At 40.4% G+C, this 18,214-nt stretch overlaps 1 protein-coding gene and 1 long non-coding RNA gene across 3 annotated transcripts in view; both read right to left on the reverse strand.

Annotated features, from left to right (window-relative positions):
- The window catches only part of Sos2 (SOS Ras/Rho guanine nucleotide exchange factor 2), a 98,092-nt gene that overhangs the window by 27,539 nt on the left and 52,339 nt on the right, over positions 1–18,214 (reverse strand). Inside the window, exons 8-12 of one of the 2 annotated variants that reach the window (NM_001135559.1) lie at positions 15,918–16,016; positions 6,757–6,881; positions 5,555–6,210; positions 4,984–5,065; positions 3,337–3,459 (exon numbers count right to left, since the gene is read on the reverse strand). In NM_001135559.1, coding sequence (NP_001129031.1) covers positions 3,337–3,459; positions 4,984–5,065; positions 5,555–6,210; positions 6,757–6,881; positions 15,918–16,016 — 1,085 coding nt within the window. Of the gene's footprint in view, positions 1–3,336; positions 3,460–4,983; positions 5,066–5,554; positions 6,211–6,756; positions 6,885–15,917; positions 16,017–18,214 lie in introns of both variants that reach the window. The other variant, XM_006515635.1, reaches the window with a different exon arrangement.
- Gm31679 (predicted gene, 31679) lies at positions 11,010–13,997 on the reverse strand. The gene has a single exon (NR_164313.1). It is a non-coding gene; the product is annotated as a predicted gene, 31679 (long non-coding RNA).

The raw sequence follows: 18,214 nt of genomic DNA on the forward strand, positions 1-18,214 counted from the left end.
TCATCATCACCACATCATCATCATCACATCATTATCATCACCACATCACCATCATCATCATCATCAGCACCACATCATCATCATCATCATCATCATCATCACATCACCATTATCATCACCACATCATCATCATCACCATCATCATCATCACCATCACCATCACCATCACCATCATCACATCATCATCATCATCATCACATCATCATCATCATTATCACATCATCACATCATCATCATCACATCATCATCACATCACCACCATCATCATCATCATCATCACATCATCATCATCACATCATCATCATCACATCATCATCACCATCACATCATCATCATCATCATCATCATCATCATCATCACATCATCATCATCATCATCATCATCATCACATCACCATCATCATCATCACATCATCATCACATCATCATCATCACATCATCATCACCATCATCATCACATCATCATCATCATCATCATCATCATCATCATCACATCATCACATCACCATCACATCATCATCATCACAGACAGGGTCTCTCACTGGACCTGGAGCTCCCAGGATCCTCCTGTCTCTACCTCTCCAGTGCTGAGATAACAGGCTCACAGTACACTACCATACTTATATTTCTGCATGGGTGCTAGGAATTGAAGCCAGGCCCTCATGCGTGCAATGGGAAGTACTTTCTGGACTCATCCCTTTCCCCAGGGCCCTGACATCATTCTTTTTTTTTTTTTTTTTTTTTTTTTTTTGTCTTTTCAAGACAGGGTTTCTCTGTGTAGCCCTGGCTGTCCTGGAACTCATTTTGTAGACCAGGCTGGCCTCGAACTCAGAGATCCACCTGCCTCTGCCTCCCAAGTGCTGGGATTAAAGGCGTGCGCCACCACCGCCCGCCAACATCATTCTTAAGATATAAATATTGATGCATTTTCCAAATAAAATGAAAAACTAGCATTTAGTGTATTTGATTTTGAATTCAACTGCTATCATTTCTTTGTAAGCTGCACCACATAAGTATATAATCTTGTAGTTTATTTCCAAAGTCAAAAACACTACTTTGGACAGAGGATTGTTTTGTAATGCCACAAGATGATTACTTATGATGTAGCAAGTACACAGATTTAGTCATCTATGTAGACACAATTTTCCACTCCCTACCACTGATACACTGTAACATAAATGAGCTGCTTTAGCATTTTTGTTTTATTACTTCAGAACAATGACTATTCGCAGCTAGGGCCTATTCTCTCCTCACAGAAGGACGAGAGAACACAATCCTCCGTGTATGCTGCTATGCTGCGCTGCTTGTGTTAAGCAGCCTCGTGTTAGGGAGCGCCCGGCCGGCACAGCAGCTGAGGAGTGCACCAAGAGCACAGCAGCTGAGGAGTGCACCTAGAGCACAGCAGCTGAGGAGTGCACCAAGAGCACAGCAGCTGAGGAGTGCACCTAGAGCACAGAAGTGGCGGCCTCTGCTATGCTTAGCTCAGTTCAAACAGTTCCATTCCCTCCAAGAGCAGTGCAATTCGAAAGTTGCTACATGAAAGGAGAAAGTCTTAGCATCAGACTTTACCAAAACTAAACGTTTCAGCTTATCAAAACACCAGTAGGAAAACTAGTGGGCTAGCCACTGTGTGGAAGAAAGGACTGGCAAAACCTTTTCCCGACAAAGTGCAGTCACTACAAGCTTCCTGGCCCAGCTCTCTGCCCAGTGCAAACTAAACGAGTAAGTGTAACAGGCAAGGAGTTTGAGCCAGACTCTGACCAGTATGAATGGTCAGTAAGAAACAAAAGTTCTTAACACCATGAGTCACTGGAGAAAACAAATCACATCGAGAAATCACTCAACAATACAGTGGAGGTGCAAACCAGACACATCTGTAAACACTGGCAAGGTACAAAGCACAGGAGCTCACAGGCAATGTTCTGACGATGTTTAGAGAACTCCTGACAACTCCCTCTGTAACTGAACATGCACCTAAACTTTCCATCCAGTCATTCTGAGCCAAATCATAGCAATACATTTAAAAATGACTGACATAAGCAACATAGATCAATCTCAAAAGCACGTTCAATAGAAGGGTCTGAAATGAAGGTAATACATTTCAATTCACATCTAAAATGGTAACTCTATGGAGGGAGAGATCAGGACAGTGCCTTTGGAGGTGGAACATAGCTTTATTAGAGAGGACACAAGGGCTCTTTCTGGCATGGGTAAGAGGATGTATGGGTCTTGCTAGGCTTGGTGGCACATGCTTTTAATCCTAGCACTTGGAAGCCAGAGGTAGGCAAATCTCAGTGAGTTTGAGGCCAGCCTGGTCTATAAAATAGAGTTCCAGGACAGCCAGAAATACACAGAAAAACTCTGACTCAAAAAAACAAAACAAAACAAGATAAAACAAAAAACCAACAACAAAAAAAAGATGTTTAAGTCAATGTTTAGTAGAAAAAAAAAAAGAAAGAAAGAAAGCATGCTGGTTAAGGAGGTCAGACATGGGTTTTAACCTTAGCATGCCAAGTCTTTTGTATAAGCTATTTCAAGTTACTTTATCTTGCTAAGTTTTTATTTCCTTATACATAAAGTAGGCATAGAATTATGTTCTATCCCTAGTAGTACAAAGAAATGCTGCTGCAAGGATAAGATAGAAAAGATAAAGCACTATGGTAGTAACTGCAAACAGGAAACACTAGCAACAGACACCTGCTGGAATCAAATATTCTTTCACTCTGACGAGGATTCCTGGAAGTATCAAATGTCCAGGTATTCTGAGGAGGAAAGGAACTAAAACATCCACAAATACTCCCTACTGTGAAAACTCCAGTTACTGCACTTACTTACTGGGATATAAAGGAACGGATGGGAACCAAGGCTACAGTAGGCACATTTATATGTGGCTGTCCATAATCCACTGTGGAAAGACACTGGAGACTCCCTGGGGAAGCTGGCTAGCTATACTAGCTTGTCTCAGTAAGTAGAGCAGACAGCAATCAAGGAAGACACACTACAGGCCAACTTTGGGACTCATATGTACGCAAATCTGTATACACATGTATCATACACACACACACAGGCACACACACCGCATTACAGACAAAAATAAAAACAAATAGGTATATGAAGATAATCTACCATGTGACACACACAGATGATACAAATAACACGGTATATTTAAATAATTAAACTACTTTAGGGCTACTTATTTAATAATCATCCTACAAAGAAAGATAGAAGGAAACAATGGAGATAAGGTCAATAGTGGAAGGGTTTGAATTAAGAGCTGAGAACTTGTGTGTAAACTAGGTAGTGAAAATATTTTTAAGATGTGGCATTCAGGTCAAACCTAAGCTGCACAGGTTGGACGTATTCCTTGCGGAATCTTTTCAGATCTGCGCTGATTGGCTGCTCGCCTTTTTCTAACGCCAGCTTGTCTGCCTCAGTAGGTTCTGGTTCTGGAATTTCAAACCTAAGAATAAAATCAAATCAAAGAAATTTGTCATATGTAAATGGAAGAGACTTTGCATGCAACAAGAAAAATGCTATGGCTCAGTAATGCTGTTTCTCTCATTATGCAGAAAACACAAGTACTGTTTATCCTCCTAAGTCACTGCACACAGAAGCAAACAGCCTTTGACTATTTGGTACAAGGTGCGTAGTCATTCTTTTAAAAACATTATTATTATTATTATTACTTCTGTGTGTGTGTGTACTGTGTGTATACTTTGTGTGTATACTGTGTGTATGTGTGTGTGTATACTGTGTGTGTGTGTGTGTGTACTGTGTGTATACTTTGTGTGTGTACTGTGTGTATGTGTATACACCCACAGAGGCCAGAGGCAATGGAGCAGGAGCTTCAGGCAATGTGGGTACAGGGACCACCTTAGGTTCTGGAAGAGCAGTTACATGCTCCTAACCCTTGAGACATCTTTCTATAAGAAGACCCTGTATTCTTATTTTCAATAATAGTTTTTTGTTTTGTTTTGTTGTTGTTTTGGTTTTTCCAGACAGGGTTTCTCTGTGTAGCCCTGGCTGTCCTGGAACTCACTTTGTAGACCAGGCTGGCCTTGAACTCAGAAATCCACCTGCCTCTGCCTCCCAAGTGCTGGGATTAAAGGTGTGCGCCACCAGTGCCCAGCCTCAAAAAAGTTTTATAGGTAGCACTGATCATCACAGAAAAGGTTCACATTTTAAATTTTAAACTGTAAGGCAGTTAAAATACTACTTAAAATACAGTAAAAATTTCAGCTCAAACCTTAATATTTTATAAATAATACAGAAATCATTAATTTTTAGGGTCAATAATACATGAGTTTTAAAAATAAAAGATTCATTCTCTTTTAGAACAGAAGTTCTCAACCCCTGGGTTGTTACCCCTTTGGCAAATCTCCATCTTCAAAAATATTTACATTGTGATTTCTAACAGTAGCAAAATCACAATTACCAAATAGCAGCAAAAATAAATTTATCTTTTTTGGGGGGGATTACTTGGCTGGGGGGTCACCATATGAGGAGCTTTGTTAATGGGTCACAGCATTAGGAATGTTGAGAACCACTATTTTAGAAATGCATATAAAAATATTTAGATAAAATCTGTGGTCTAGAATCTACTTCAAAATATTCCTGGGGGTAGGATGATTAAATTTGTAAGGAAACGAGGTAAGTCAATGACTACTGAGGCTGATGACAGATAAAAGTATAATATTCTTCTATCCTTGTATGTATTTTGAAATTTATCATAAGTTTATTGTAAAAGTTAAAGGGAAAGATGCATCTTTAATAAACAAAATAAAGTTTATTAAAATACACAGTTTTTATCCTTTAAGCTCGTTTTTCCGTTTCTCCCTGAAGAGACCTCCTCAGCAAAGGCTGGGCAAGCAAGCCCGCTGAAAAGAACAGTAGTCTTATTGGTGTAATACCAAGCAACTCCTGAGTGTTACTACGACTTCTGCAAAGTACAAGATGTTCAGATAATGAAATATGTCTTTCTTACCGTTCTATCAGCAAGTTTAGCAATTCCTGTGGTTTACAAAATGAACGATATGTAGTAAGAAAAGTACGAACAAAATTGGGATCTGAAAAAGTCAAGCAGAGAACAGATTCATGTTTAATTTATCCATTTTAAGTAACTCAAAGTTCCACTTTCCTTTCTTTCCTTTTGTTCTAACTTTGGTTTCTTCTACTGTAGCTTTTTCCTGACAGATGTAGTATTTCTTTCTCCTACTACATCCCATATGGACAAGAACTCATGTAGCCAGGCTAGCTTCAAAAATCACTATGTAGCCAAGGATAGACATGAACTCCTTATCAAGTAAAGAATCCACTTCTTGATAAATGAGAGTAGGGATCATTTTCAAATTATTTTTACAAATAAATATTTTTATGAGCATTTACTGCCACTGAAACTAATGACACATTTTAGAAATGTTTAATGAATTATTCAGTCTTTTGATTTTTCGTTATTGTTTATTTGTGGCGCCCTACCCCATTCTGCACCCCAACTCTGAAGTGTCCTTAGCCGTTGGGTGCTAGTCTCTAGGTGAACACTTGTTAGTCTCACGTACCTGCATACATGTGGTATGTTAGCCTTTCGATCAACTTCACCACAGTGCCTCCTTTAATTATGGGGATCCCACTTCTGCTTTGCAAGTTGTCTTCAAACACAATGTTTTCCTCAGAGTCTGTTACCACAAAGCGATACATATCTGGACTGGGTAGCCTCAGGGGCTGCTCATTCTCTTCTTTCAGCAGCACAGAGTCCAGCATTCTGTCTAGAGTGCTGCGATAGTGCAGGGAAATGAGGGCTGCCATCCAGTTGTTTTTCTCTTCAGCTGATTTGGCAGCAAATATTACACTGTTTTCATCTTTGGACACTAATTCAAAAGCATGTCTGTACTCACAGGCGTCTTCCTTATCACAGATTTGAATTTTCCTCATGACAAACTTCTCCTTTAATCTGTATTCTGCACTGCTATATCCTGGAAGCCGGGTCTGGCCATGATTGGGTTTACAGCTGATCATTAAGCCATCAAAGAGAAAGATATGCCTTTCGTGTTTAGCACCAATTCTGGTCAGTGGCCCCTCCATTATGAACTCATTACAACACTGTCCGATATCTTTGCCTTCCCACCCATCTATGTTTTTCTGAATTTCATTCATTTTTTTGATAGCCAGGTGTTTGCTTCTTAATTGACGATTGTAAAAAAGGCAAACTGGATCCCTAAAAGAAAAAGAAAATGTTAAAAAGCAAGGTAACTTTTGGCTTATTCAGTGATAATGATTATGTAATCCCAAATCAAATAACCAAAGTATTAAGCTGAGTTGAGGGGTATACTTCAATGACTGAGTCCATACTTAGCATGTAAAAAGCCCTGGGTTTGAATACTCAGCATTCAAAAGCTTAAATAATGAAATATTAAACTATATTTCTAACAATTATTTTCTTCTAGCCCTGCCCCTCAATAGCAGCTAACTCGATTTTACTACTACCAAAGTAAATATTACAGCTGAATATTTTATTCCTTGAGCCATAAGAACTAAAATTATTAAAAAATTCCACACTGCAGAAAATTACATAAAATTTCAGTAAATATATATTTAAATTTGTAAGCTATATCCTATCAATGTAACAATGGTAGTTTGGTGATTTCCTGACTAACACAGGTCACAAAAGCATAAGCATAATTTTCAAGACCGTGGTGTCATTGTAAATCCCACCTGGAACAGAGGCTATCACACACGGTGAAGAAGCACGGTCCAGACTTACCCAGGCCGGCGTCTGGGGGAGTGCTGCTTGTAAATGCGGTCCATGCTGCCTTGGAGGTTCATGAGGGCAGTTATAGCCTGATTCAAGCACTCTTTGTCCTCCTGCTCTTCACTGCATGCCTTCAACTGCTAAGGGGGGGAGGGGAGAAAAAAAATTACATTCTTTGGTTCTACTCTCAACTTCTTTGTAGTTAAAGTGGAAACAGATATTTAAAACCTCAATGTATTTAATGCTGCAGTTGATGGTGCAATGTCTCCCATAGGCTTATGTGTCTGCACACTTTGTTCCCGCTGGTAGCACTGTGTGATGAAGGCTGTGGAACCATTAGGAGGTGGGCTTCCCTCCCACTGGGGCATCTGAAGGTTTTGTAGTGTAAGACCCCCTTTCAGGGACCCCCACTCTAATCTCGGGAGAGAGCACCCAAAGAAACATGAGAATCTATCTTGCTGTAATCACATGAGGCAGTTTAATGACGGAGCTCCGGACCGACATGTATCCCACACAGGAGATAACGGATGTTGGCCACGAGGCTCGAAAACTAGGGGTTTTTATGAAAGAATAAGGGTTAGGGGTGCGAGGAATTTCAACAAAGGTATGGGATTCGCTCATTCAAACAACAGAAAGATTACACGTCAGAGAAAGGGCATCAGGACTTTGTTCCTGTGGGCTGGGTGCTTATCTTTGTTCACATAGCAACCAGTTGATGTATGACTTTACCCTGTGTCAAGGGGCCAAAGACAGAGGGGAGGTTCCAGCCAGATGGGATTGACTCAGACAAGATAGCCCTGCTTGTGTCCTTGCATTTTTCTTTATCTTATGGTCAAGATGTTCCCAGGAATGTTTTAACTACGGGGCATACCCGGGTTTGTTTTTCTTTATTCTCAGCCCCAGGCAGCCTCTAGCTCACAAACAACCAGCAATTTCTGAGTAGTTGATATGACTTACAGGTCTTGAAATTTCATCTTTCTTTCAGTAGCCTGGCCTTCCTTGCAGTCCTTCGCTTCCTGACTGAGGATGCTGCCATGCTTCCCCCAGTGATGGACTACATCCCTTCTTCAACCATACTCCTTCCTCACTAACTTTGTTTCTTGTCAGATATTTGGACACAGCAAAAAGACTAATATAGTTAATAAAGACAACTGTAACTTTGTATAATTACATATACCATCTGACTTCTTAAAACCAACCCTCTGTTAACAAACCCAATGAAGATATAAAGTACTGTCAGCATAAAAGTCAATGAAAAAGATAACTGTGAAATGATTTAGGAACTTTTTATTATACAAAATAATTTAAAGTATTTAAAGCATGACTTTTAAGAGTTACTTTAGGGCCAGCGGGATGGCTAATTGGCTAACTCGCTTGCTAGGCAAACCTAATGACTTGAGTTCCGTGTGCAGAACCCACAGAAAGGCAGAAGGAGTACCAACTCCACAGCCTGTCCTCTGCCCTCCACCTGTGTCCCCAGCGCCCACCCACACCCACCTCAATACTACACACACAATTACAAAGCAACACTTTTCTCGTGGTTGTTCAAGATGGGGTTTCTCTGTGTAACAGAGCCCTGGCTGTCCTAGACTAGCTTTGTAGACCAGGCTGGCCTCAAACTCACAGAGAACTGTTTGTGCCTCCCGAGTGCTGGGATCGAAGGTATGTACACCAGGTCTGGCTTTCAAAGTTTGTTGGTTTTTTTTTTTTTTAAAGTTACTTTTATTCACTAATATGAAGACATACAATAAGATAAACTCCTAAAATTACTACATACTCTCTGTTAAATACTTAAGTTCTGGCAATTTAAAAAGTTGACATATATTTGTTTTACAACAGAATAAAATAAGCAAATTTAACATTTCAATGTGTCAAAAGCTGTGTGTAACCAAACACTATAAAGGGTTTTATTGGTATACTTTTAATTTTTACATTATTATATGTTTATGGGTGCTTAGTCTACATACATATCTACATGCCAATTTGTACCTGGTGCCCACAGAGGCAAGAAGGGGGCATTCTTTCCCCTGGAGCTGAAGTCCCAGATGGTTGTAGGTACTGTAGGTACTGGCAATCGAACCAGACCCTCTGCAGGAGGACATTGTTATAACATTAAATTCAACCCCTGCAGTATCCAGAAGCCATGAAGGTTAATCTTAAAAATTTTGTAATAATCCTTATAATCCTTAGAAATAAGCATTTTTATCTAATTTTGTTTGTTTGGTTGGTTGGTTTTTCGAAACAGGGTTTCTCTGTGTAGCCCTGGCTGTCCTGGAAGTCACTCTGTAGACCAGGCTGGCCTCGAACTCAGAAATCCGCCTGCCTCTGCCTCCCGAGTGCGCCACCACGACCGGCTCTTATCTAATTTTTTAATCTCTCAAAATTTGGCTTTATTTCACTTGCTGAAACTTTTCTTTAATATTTCTCTCAGAAGAAAACACTTTCTCTTGAAAGGAAAAAATGTTTACCTTTTAATAATTTATGTTAGATTATATGCCAATATTTTAATCTTTTTGATAGAGAACAAAGTATTACATAGGTATTATAAAGAAATTGTGTAAGTGCATATTTATATAACTATATGAAAATTATCACTTCAGGAAAATTTAAACATCCAATTTATTTCACAATCTGAATTTACATTTTCCTCATATTTCAAGGGGTTCAGAAGTAACCATCTGGATGCTGCTTACAGACCTGGCCCCGCACCTCTCATCTGTGTCCTATAAACTGCTCCCTACTTGGAACACACGAGATTCCGGATTTTCCAAAGGTATCTAAAAACATTTTGCTACCAAAAGATTAACAATGAAAATAATTTAAATGACTATATTAAGAGTAATGTTCTAATCTTTATATTACTAAATAAATACTGAAAAGATAATGAGTCAAAAAAAAAAATACTGCCGCAAGTTTGAAAAAGTACCAGTGCTTGGTTATTCTGAAGTTTAAGGTGAAGATCACCAGCAAAATGACTTAGTTTGCCTGTATAAAAGACTTCTCAGGCTGGGGAGATTGCCCAGTGGTTAAGAGCACTGCTGCTCTTCCAGAGGACCCAGATTCGGTTCCTAGCACCCACATGGCAGCTCATAACTGTCTCTCCAGTTCCAGGGTACTCAACACCCTCTTTTTCCTTCGTAGCAATACATTTACATGGTGCAGAGACATACATACAGGCAAAACACAGACACACACATAAAAAGTGTGTTTTATTAATTTTAAAAGATTTCTTACAGAAACTTCATTTCAGCTCTACATTAAAATACCTCAGTAGCTGGGTGTAGAGGCACAGGCTGCTAATCTCAGCACTTGGGAGGCAAAGATAGGTAGATTTCTGTGAGTTCAAGGCCAGCCTGGAGTATATAGTGAGTACCAGAACATCCAGGGATATCTAGTGAGACCATGTCTAATATATATATATGTGTATATGTATATATCTTATATCATATATACACCATATGATATTTTATATATGACACACTGGACATCACACAGTTACTATGACTCAGTATTAATCACACATCTCCCATCACACACTGACCATAAACAGTAGCCATCACACACATATACATATAACATATATTAGATAAATAGATACAGATATATATCATAATAAAGACAATGCTGATGACATAAAATGTCTACTATAAGCTTTTATTTTTATTGATTAAAATCTTCAATGAGTGGCAGCAGTGAAATTCTACCGAATCCAAACAACCCTAAATTCAGATTGAAGTTACTAAACTTCCCTTCTAAGACTATTCAAACAAACCCTTCACGGGTTGCCTTTAAACAGTCATATAATAATTACAAGTTTGTCAAGTAGAAAAAAATCAGGAGAGTTAGAATTTCCCAGAAATAACAATGGCTGTGTGCTATAATCTCAGTTCAATAATTTGCTATTTCTTTGATTATCGGCATTAAGATCAACAAAGAGATGTTTGTGACCCTAGAGATGGAACTCAGAGATCTGGAAAGCTAGGTAAGCTTTTGCCCACTGAGGTCCATGCATAGTCAGTAGTGAGACTTATAAATGACATAAGGAGTATCTAGGCCACTTCTCAATGGGTATTTGAAAGGACATAGTCTACACTTCCTGAGCTGACAAGGAAGTCACCATGGTGAATCAGCTCAATGAGTCAAGCTCTTCCATGTCTCCGCAACCTTTCTACAACACGGGCATCCTCACCTAACTGGTGACTTTAGCCTCCACAAGATGCAGTGTATTAAAGTTGTTTTCAGATAATGCGTTTTCCTCTTATATATTTTCTCTTGAAACAATGCTAAATTTATAGAATAGTTGTAAAAACAAAAAAGGAATTCTTGTATACTCAAGTTACTAAATTTTAATATATTGCCTCATGTTCTCTTTGTGTGCACCCCATCCCCAGTCCTACCGAGTCCACTCCTCTGTGCACAGAGAGGAAACCATTGCTGAATGGCTTTAAAGTTATTTTTGGAACATTCTTATATCATCAATCACTCTTAAAGTGGAGGACGCCATGTAGGAGTCGGTTCTCTCCTTCCACCATGGTTTAACTCCTCAACAACTAGGGTGCATGAGGTTTGAGGCGCTGTGACTATTTAGCTTACCTTGTCAATACCTACAGTGGGGTCTCCATCGTAAGCAAGATGAACTTACTCACAAGCTGTCACCGGATTTTTTTTTTTTTTTTTTTTGGCCAGTGTAGTGGCTATTCCTGGTTGTCAACTTGACAATATTTGGAATGAACTACAATCCGGAATTGGAAGGCTCACCAGTGACCCTTATCTGGAGGCTTGGAGATCCTTATCTGGATCTTGGTTTGGAGATCTTGAGCCATAGTGGCTATGGATTCCAGAAGATTGAATCTCCGAGTTTAAGGAACACACCTTTAATCTGGGCTACACCTTCTGCTGGAGACAATATAAGGACATTGGAAGAAGGGAGTCCAGCTCTTGCTCCTGCTCCTTCGCCTGCTTGCTGCGTGAGACTGAGTAACTGCTAGATCCTTGGACTTCCATTCACAGCTGCGACTGAACAATTGTTGGGAATTGGGCTGCCGACTGTAAGTCATCAATAAATTCCTTTACTATCTAGAGACTATCCATAAGTTCTGTGACTCTAGAGAACCCTGACTAATACAGCCAGTAATGTTGACATATCCCTTTGTACCTATAGCTAATCTTATGACTGGTGACAACTATGGGCTTGCTGGTAGAATACCTCCTTCTAACTTCCCAATATGTATGATGTATATATGTGTGTATGTATGTATGTATGTATGTATGTGTGTATGTGTATATGTATGCGTGTATGTATGTATGTGTGTGCAAATGTGTACACACACACACACAAGCCTCTTAGATAGATTGTTGGTTCATGTCACAAAGAAGCAGGAAGTTACAGCTGAGGAAACAGCCTGTCTTTTTGGAAGGTCTGCTTTGGGAAGACTTACTGTTATGACCTGAGAAGATAAATTTAAAGATGTGGGGTAGAGACAGTGACATTTCTGTGGTCTCAAATGCACTATGGGGGAAAGTGTTTATTTTTATACAGGTGTATTTTTTTAAATCATTTAATCTTTGAATAGCCTTCTGTGTGAGTTATTCAGATCTCTGTGACTTTTTCAATTCCATGTTCCTATTTGTTCTTACTGTTGCTGTGTGTTCATTAAAATTACAGATCCTGAGCTCGTAGCTTCATTAATCAGACACAGTGTGTTTCTGTCTTTGGGTCATTCCTTGAAGCTTTAAAACACTTCACCAAGAAGAGCTTTCCTCAAGTCAAGTGCCTTAGGCAGTGTCTGCTCCCCTTTACAGCAGACCTGGTTACAAAGCAGGAGACACAGATGGAGGTTCTCTGGCAATCACCCATTCTCTCTTCCCTCAGTCCCCACGGGCCCCAGACACCCTGTGAGTGCCTCTGCCTTTCCCTTTTGCGACTACAGTTCCAGTACACCTGTCCGGGAACATTCTCTCCCTGCCCCTTTTCAATCAAGGAAGCAGCTTTCTGCTTGACCATTCTGCACCAGCCTTTAAGGCCCCAAATTACTGGTTTCAATTGCCCGCTTAGACTCTGTCCATTGACCCCACAGTAATAATTCTGGAATAACAGCTAGACTACTTCCACAGCTGTCCTGCAGACACCTAGGCAAAGAGTTTGCTTGGCAGTTTCTATGCGTTTCAAGAAGACAAGTTTCAGGCGTCTCATTCCGATTAAATGCCTGGAGCTCATCATTTTTTGTGCACACATAGATAAATGCCTGGAGCTCATCATTTTTTGTGCACACATAGATAAATGCCTGGAGCTCATCATTTTTTGTGCACACATAGATAAATGCCTGGAGCTCATCATTTTTTGTGCACACATAGATAAATGCCTGGAGCTCATCATTTTTTGTGCACACATAGATAAATGCCTGGAGCTCATCATTTTTTGTGCACACATAGATAAATGCCTGGAGCTCATCATTTTTTGTGCACACATAGATAAATGCCTGGAGCTCATCATTTTTTGTGCACACATAGATAAATGCCTGGAGCTCATCATTTTTTGTGCACACATAGATAAATGCCTGGAGCTCATCATTTTTTGTGCACACATAGATAAATGCCTGGAGCTCATCATTTTTTGTGCACACATAGATAAATGCCTGGAGCTCATCATTTTTTGTGCACACATAGATAAATGCCTGGAGCTCATCATTTTTTGTGCACACATAGATAAATGCCTGGAGCTCATCATTTTTTGTGCACACATAGATAAATGCCTGGAGCTCATCATTTTTTGTGCACACATAGATAAATGCCTGGAGCTCATCATTTTTTGTGCACACATAGATAAATGCCTGGAGCTCATCATTTTTTGTGCACACATAGATAAATGCCTGGAGCTCATCATTTTTTGTGCACACATAGATAAATGCCTGGAGCTCATCATTTTTTGTGCACACATAGATAAATGCCTGGAGCTCATCATTTTTTGTGCACACATAGATAAATGCCTGGAGCTCATCATTTTTTGTGCACACATAGATAAATGCCTGGAGCTCATCATTTTTTGTGTACACATAGATAAATGCCTGGAGCTCATCATTTTTTGTGCACACATAGATAAACAACCTGATGATATTAGTTTCATCCTTGGGGAAACAGGTACGCGTGAGAAGGGCTGCAGACTTCATAAAGAGCCTGGATGTTTATTTGGATTTCCACAAAGTTAAAGTCTTAGTAATGCTATTGTTTGTTTACAGTTGTCCTCTACATTTCCACCCTGGCAAGGCTACCCACACTGCTTCAGTGCATCGTAGAAAGAGCAAGTCAAGTTTGACCATGACGACCTGACTTACTCTGAGACCACTTCTGTTACGATTAATCACTAAAGTTCCTTAGCCAATGTCATTAAAACTAGGGGCCAGTCAGGAAACGGAAACAAGAGAACCGCTGTTTAAGTTGTGTCTATAGAACACGAGTGTAATCTCAGCCCTTCAAAGATATCCTCAGCTACACAGTGAGTTCAAGGCCAGTCTAGATGACATGAGATCCTGTCCCAAAAAAACAAGACCAATTTACTCTTTCTTTATTCTCCCTCCCTCCCTCCCTCCTTCCCTCCCTCCCTGTCTCTCATGCACACCCACACAATTGTGTGCACTTGGTCTATACTAAATATTATATTTCATGAAGACTTCAAACTGATTTTTGTCAAGATTAGACACAGGCTCAGATATTAAGAGTACACGCTGTTCTTGCAAAAGACCTAAGTTTAGTTCCCAGCCAGTTCCCACGTGGCTGCTGATGACCATCTATAACTCCAGTTCCAGGGACCCGATGCCCTCTGGCCTCCCGCAGCACTAAGTGCACATGTAGTATATAAACATATTTGCAAGAAAAGCACTTGCTTACATGCATAAAAATACATTTTTAAAATGATTTTAAGATAAAACTAGATGAAATTATGAATGTCTTATATAAGATAGGTCAGTAGTCTAACAGACAGAGATAACTATGCTCTGTAGGTTCAAAACAAAAGAGAAGACATGAGAAGGGGGGAGGCCCCGAGGGCCCTGTGCCTGCCTGAGCAGCTAGATCTGGCCCTGGTGGCATGAGTGGGGTGACCTGGGGAGAACCAGCCCTGCCCCTTACCAGCTGTGGCATTGGGTAAGCTCACAGGCAGTGCCTGGGAGCTCCACCTGATAGTGTGGTGGTGTGGGTGCAGGAGAGCTGGTGGGCTGACCAACTCAGCTACCACCCAGGCCCAGAGCTGGGGCTTTGAGTGGGCCCAGCCCATCTATGAACTGCTGGGGTGCGTGAAGATCCAAAGCTGCAGAATCTCTATGACACAGGGCAGTAACAGGACATCTGAGAAGAGACCTGGTGAGGATCCAGAATTGACTGAGTTCATGGCTCATTGCAGTGAACATTCGAAAGTAAAAATGTTAGGTCAAAAACCCTTACTAGACATGCTAGTACACTGCCGCTTCCACAGTGAGAGTTTACAATATTATCATCATTATTATTATTAATTTATTTGGGGGGGGGAGCTTGTAAGGACAGAGAGTGGATTCAAAGAAATGGGAAGACGAGTGGGACTGGAGTGTATGATGTGAAATTCACAAATGATAAAAAGTAAAAAGAAAGGGGGGGCAGAAAAATGTTGGAAACACCCAGGGGGGAGCGGGAGGGATATGTGTGAATTTAATCAAGGCACACTATTTACATGTATAATGGTCAAACAATAAAAGATATTTATAATAATTCTAAAATTAAAAATAATTTTTTCAAAGATTCGTACTGTGGATCTCCAAAGATTAACTTTAACATGAAAACTTTCTTCTGTTAGGATTGATAATTTGAGCATCTATGCTACAAACTGACAAAAATAAATTTCCTCACACCTGTCTACAACATGAAAATGATGTGCTGAGTAGTACAATCTGTGAGAGTGTCTCCAAGGTCTCTGTATGGAAGTTGCAATGTTAGTGTGCGTCCTTCAGGGCTCTCGTGTGTCCGCCACCCAGCCAGGCAGCAGCCCGGCTTCATGCTATAGGCAGGCTTCTCAGCACTGGGCTCTAGCCCTAGCCCTAGGACACTGTATTTTATGAATAAAAATATTAAGAATCTAATCAGGTAAAAATAGGCTTTAGGCTTTATTAGTCATCTAACGGCATTGTTCTAGGACGCTTTTGTCTTACCTTTAATAATTCAAAGTAATGCCAACAGTGATACACGGGAACCAGCATGAGGCGTGGAAGGACATAACGAACAGCCTCCTTAAAGCCGTCAGCAATGGACTGCAACAAAAGATACAGCACATCTCTGAAACAGGCACACATCGCAACGCTGCCTAAGAGAAGCAGCTTAAATACAAGATACAGACCTAGCAAGGGGATAATGGTAAGTGCATTCTAGTGAGGATGAAGTGCTAGAAATCGTCCCCTCCCGACCCCCTGCACACTTCTGATAAACAGACACACTTCTGCATCTCTTACATGATGAAGTAACTTTCACAATGTTGTCCACAGATTTTCTTCAACCATCTGGGTCTCCTCATAACCTAAAGGATTTTTTAAAAGCTACTGTAAGCTGAGCTAGCCAAGGTGGCATACAGGTATAATCCCACCTGTGGGAAGCCAAGGAAGGACGTGTGCACACAACAGGCCATCCCGAGCTACAGATCTGAATCTAGCTTACAAAAGAAACAACAGCCAAAAATAAAAGGAACTATTATAAGCTCAAATATATACAAAAAAACGTATTTAAGGATGCTGTATACTATGTCTCTAAAAAATATTTCCCCAGTGAGTAAATACATTTCAGATTTAGTTTGTTTATGAAAAATATTTGCTACATAACTCACCTGACACAACAAACTGTGTTTACTAAGTGAGCAGCTGCGGTGGACTGGGTGTCAGGAGGCCTGGCGAGGTTTTCCTTTAGCATTTGTTACGGATGGAACCGAACCCCACTCATTCGTTTTACAGTTAGAATATGAGGACACACCCTCAAGAACAGGGCTGATAACCTACTAGGGTCTACAGCAGTGTGCTGGCCCCTTCTACTACCTACAGCATGGTGAATGAGACAGGGCCTTCACAAACCAAAGGAGAAAACCTCAATGGACCGTGAATCTGCCAGCATCGTGAGTCTGGAATCCCCAGCCTCCAGAACAGCGAAAAGCAAACTTCACCGTTTTTAGCTACCCAATTTGTAGTATTTTATTTCAGCTGCATACTGCTCTGAGTCAGGCAGCTGAGTAGTTCTAGCAAGAACCAATAGCACATTTTAAAGCTAGTCAACAAAGACCATCTATTCCATCACGTTGTAGTGAAATGGCTACTTCACTTTCGCACTACTAATTTTCAGTAGAAAGACTTTTCTGATGACATGAGCTAATACTTACTGAATGTGTAATAGGTACCAAACATTACAGTGCTTTATAATATATACTTGTTTAGTGAGTGAGTGTGTGTGTGTGTGTGTGTGTGTGTGTGTTACACACATGTCACAGCATGCAGGAGGAGGTCAGAGGACAACTTGAGGAAGAGATTTTCTCCTTTTGCCCTGGTGGTCCTGGTGACTATATTCAGGTTATCAGGATTGGTAGCAAGTGCTTTATACTCAACTGAGCCAGCTTACATCCCTTAGTTTGCTTAATAATCAGAAGGCATACACACACACACACACACACACACACACAAACACACACATTGATACAGGGTTTCTCTGTGTAGCTCTGGCTGTCCTAGAACTCACTATGTAGACCAGGCTGGCCTTGAACCCACAGAGATCTACTTGGGTTGCTGGGATTAAAGGCATGTACCACTATGCCTGGCTGTATACATTATTTTTATCCCCCTTTTAAAGATGAGCAAGCTGACTGTTAGGGAACACAATTATTAGCTGACCCAAACCACAAGTTCTACCTCCAAAGCTCTTCTTTAAAATACGCTTCTTTCCTTCCGTGGTGCTGGTAATCAAGTCCAGAGCCTGTACCCGACACACATGTGTTCTACCACTGAGCTACATCCCCAGGCCCCTGAGATCACTTTCTTAACTTATACTGTACTTCTCAGTTGCTTTTGATTCTGCTGCTTTAAATACAGGATCCCATCATGTAGCCCACATTGGCCTTACACTTGTAGCAGTCCTCTCACCTCTGCCCCCCGTGTGCTGAGAACCCAGGAGTCTGAATCACCAATCTCACTATACGGTTTCTACAGTGTATTTTGTTTTCTTTTTAATGATGCATTACTTCAACTGAATGATACTTTAAAGTTAATACAATACAAATGAGTTTGACCTAAAAAATGGTCTTCTCTAAGTCTTAATTTCGTGGTTACGTGAAGCGGTAGCTTACAAAATCAGATCCCAAGAACTGTGATGTAGAATTTTGCTAGGTGTGCACAGGCGCTGGGTCTGATCCCTAGAGCCCCCTCCCACCCCCTTCCCAGATTCTATAGATTCAAATCTCACAGAAAAGACTTCCTGG

The sequence above is a fragment of the Mus musculus genome, chromosome 12 (assembly GCF_000001635.26).
Source record: "Mus musculus strain C57BL/6J chromosome 12, GRCm38.p6 C57BL/6J".
NCBI classification, from domain to species: Eukaryota; Metazoa; Chordata; class Mammalia; order Rodentia; family Muridae; genus Mus; species Mus musculus.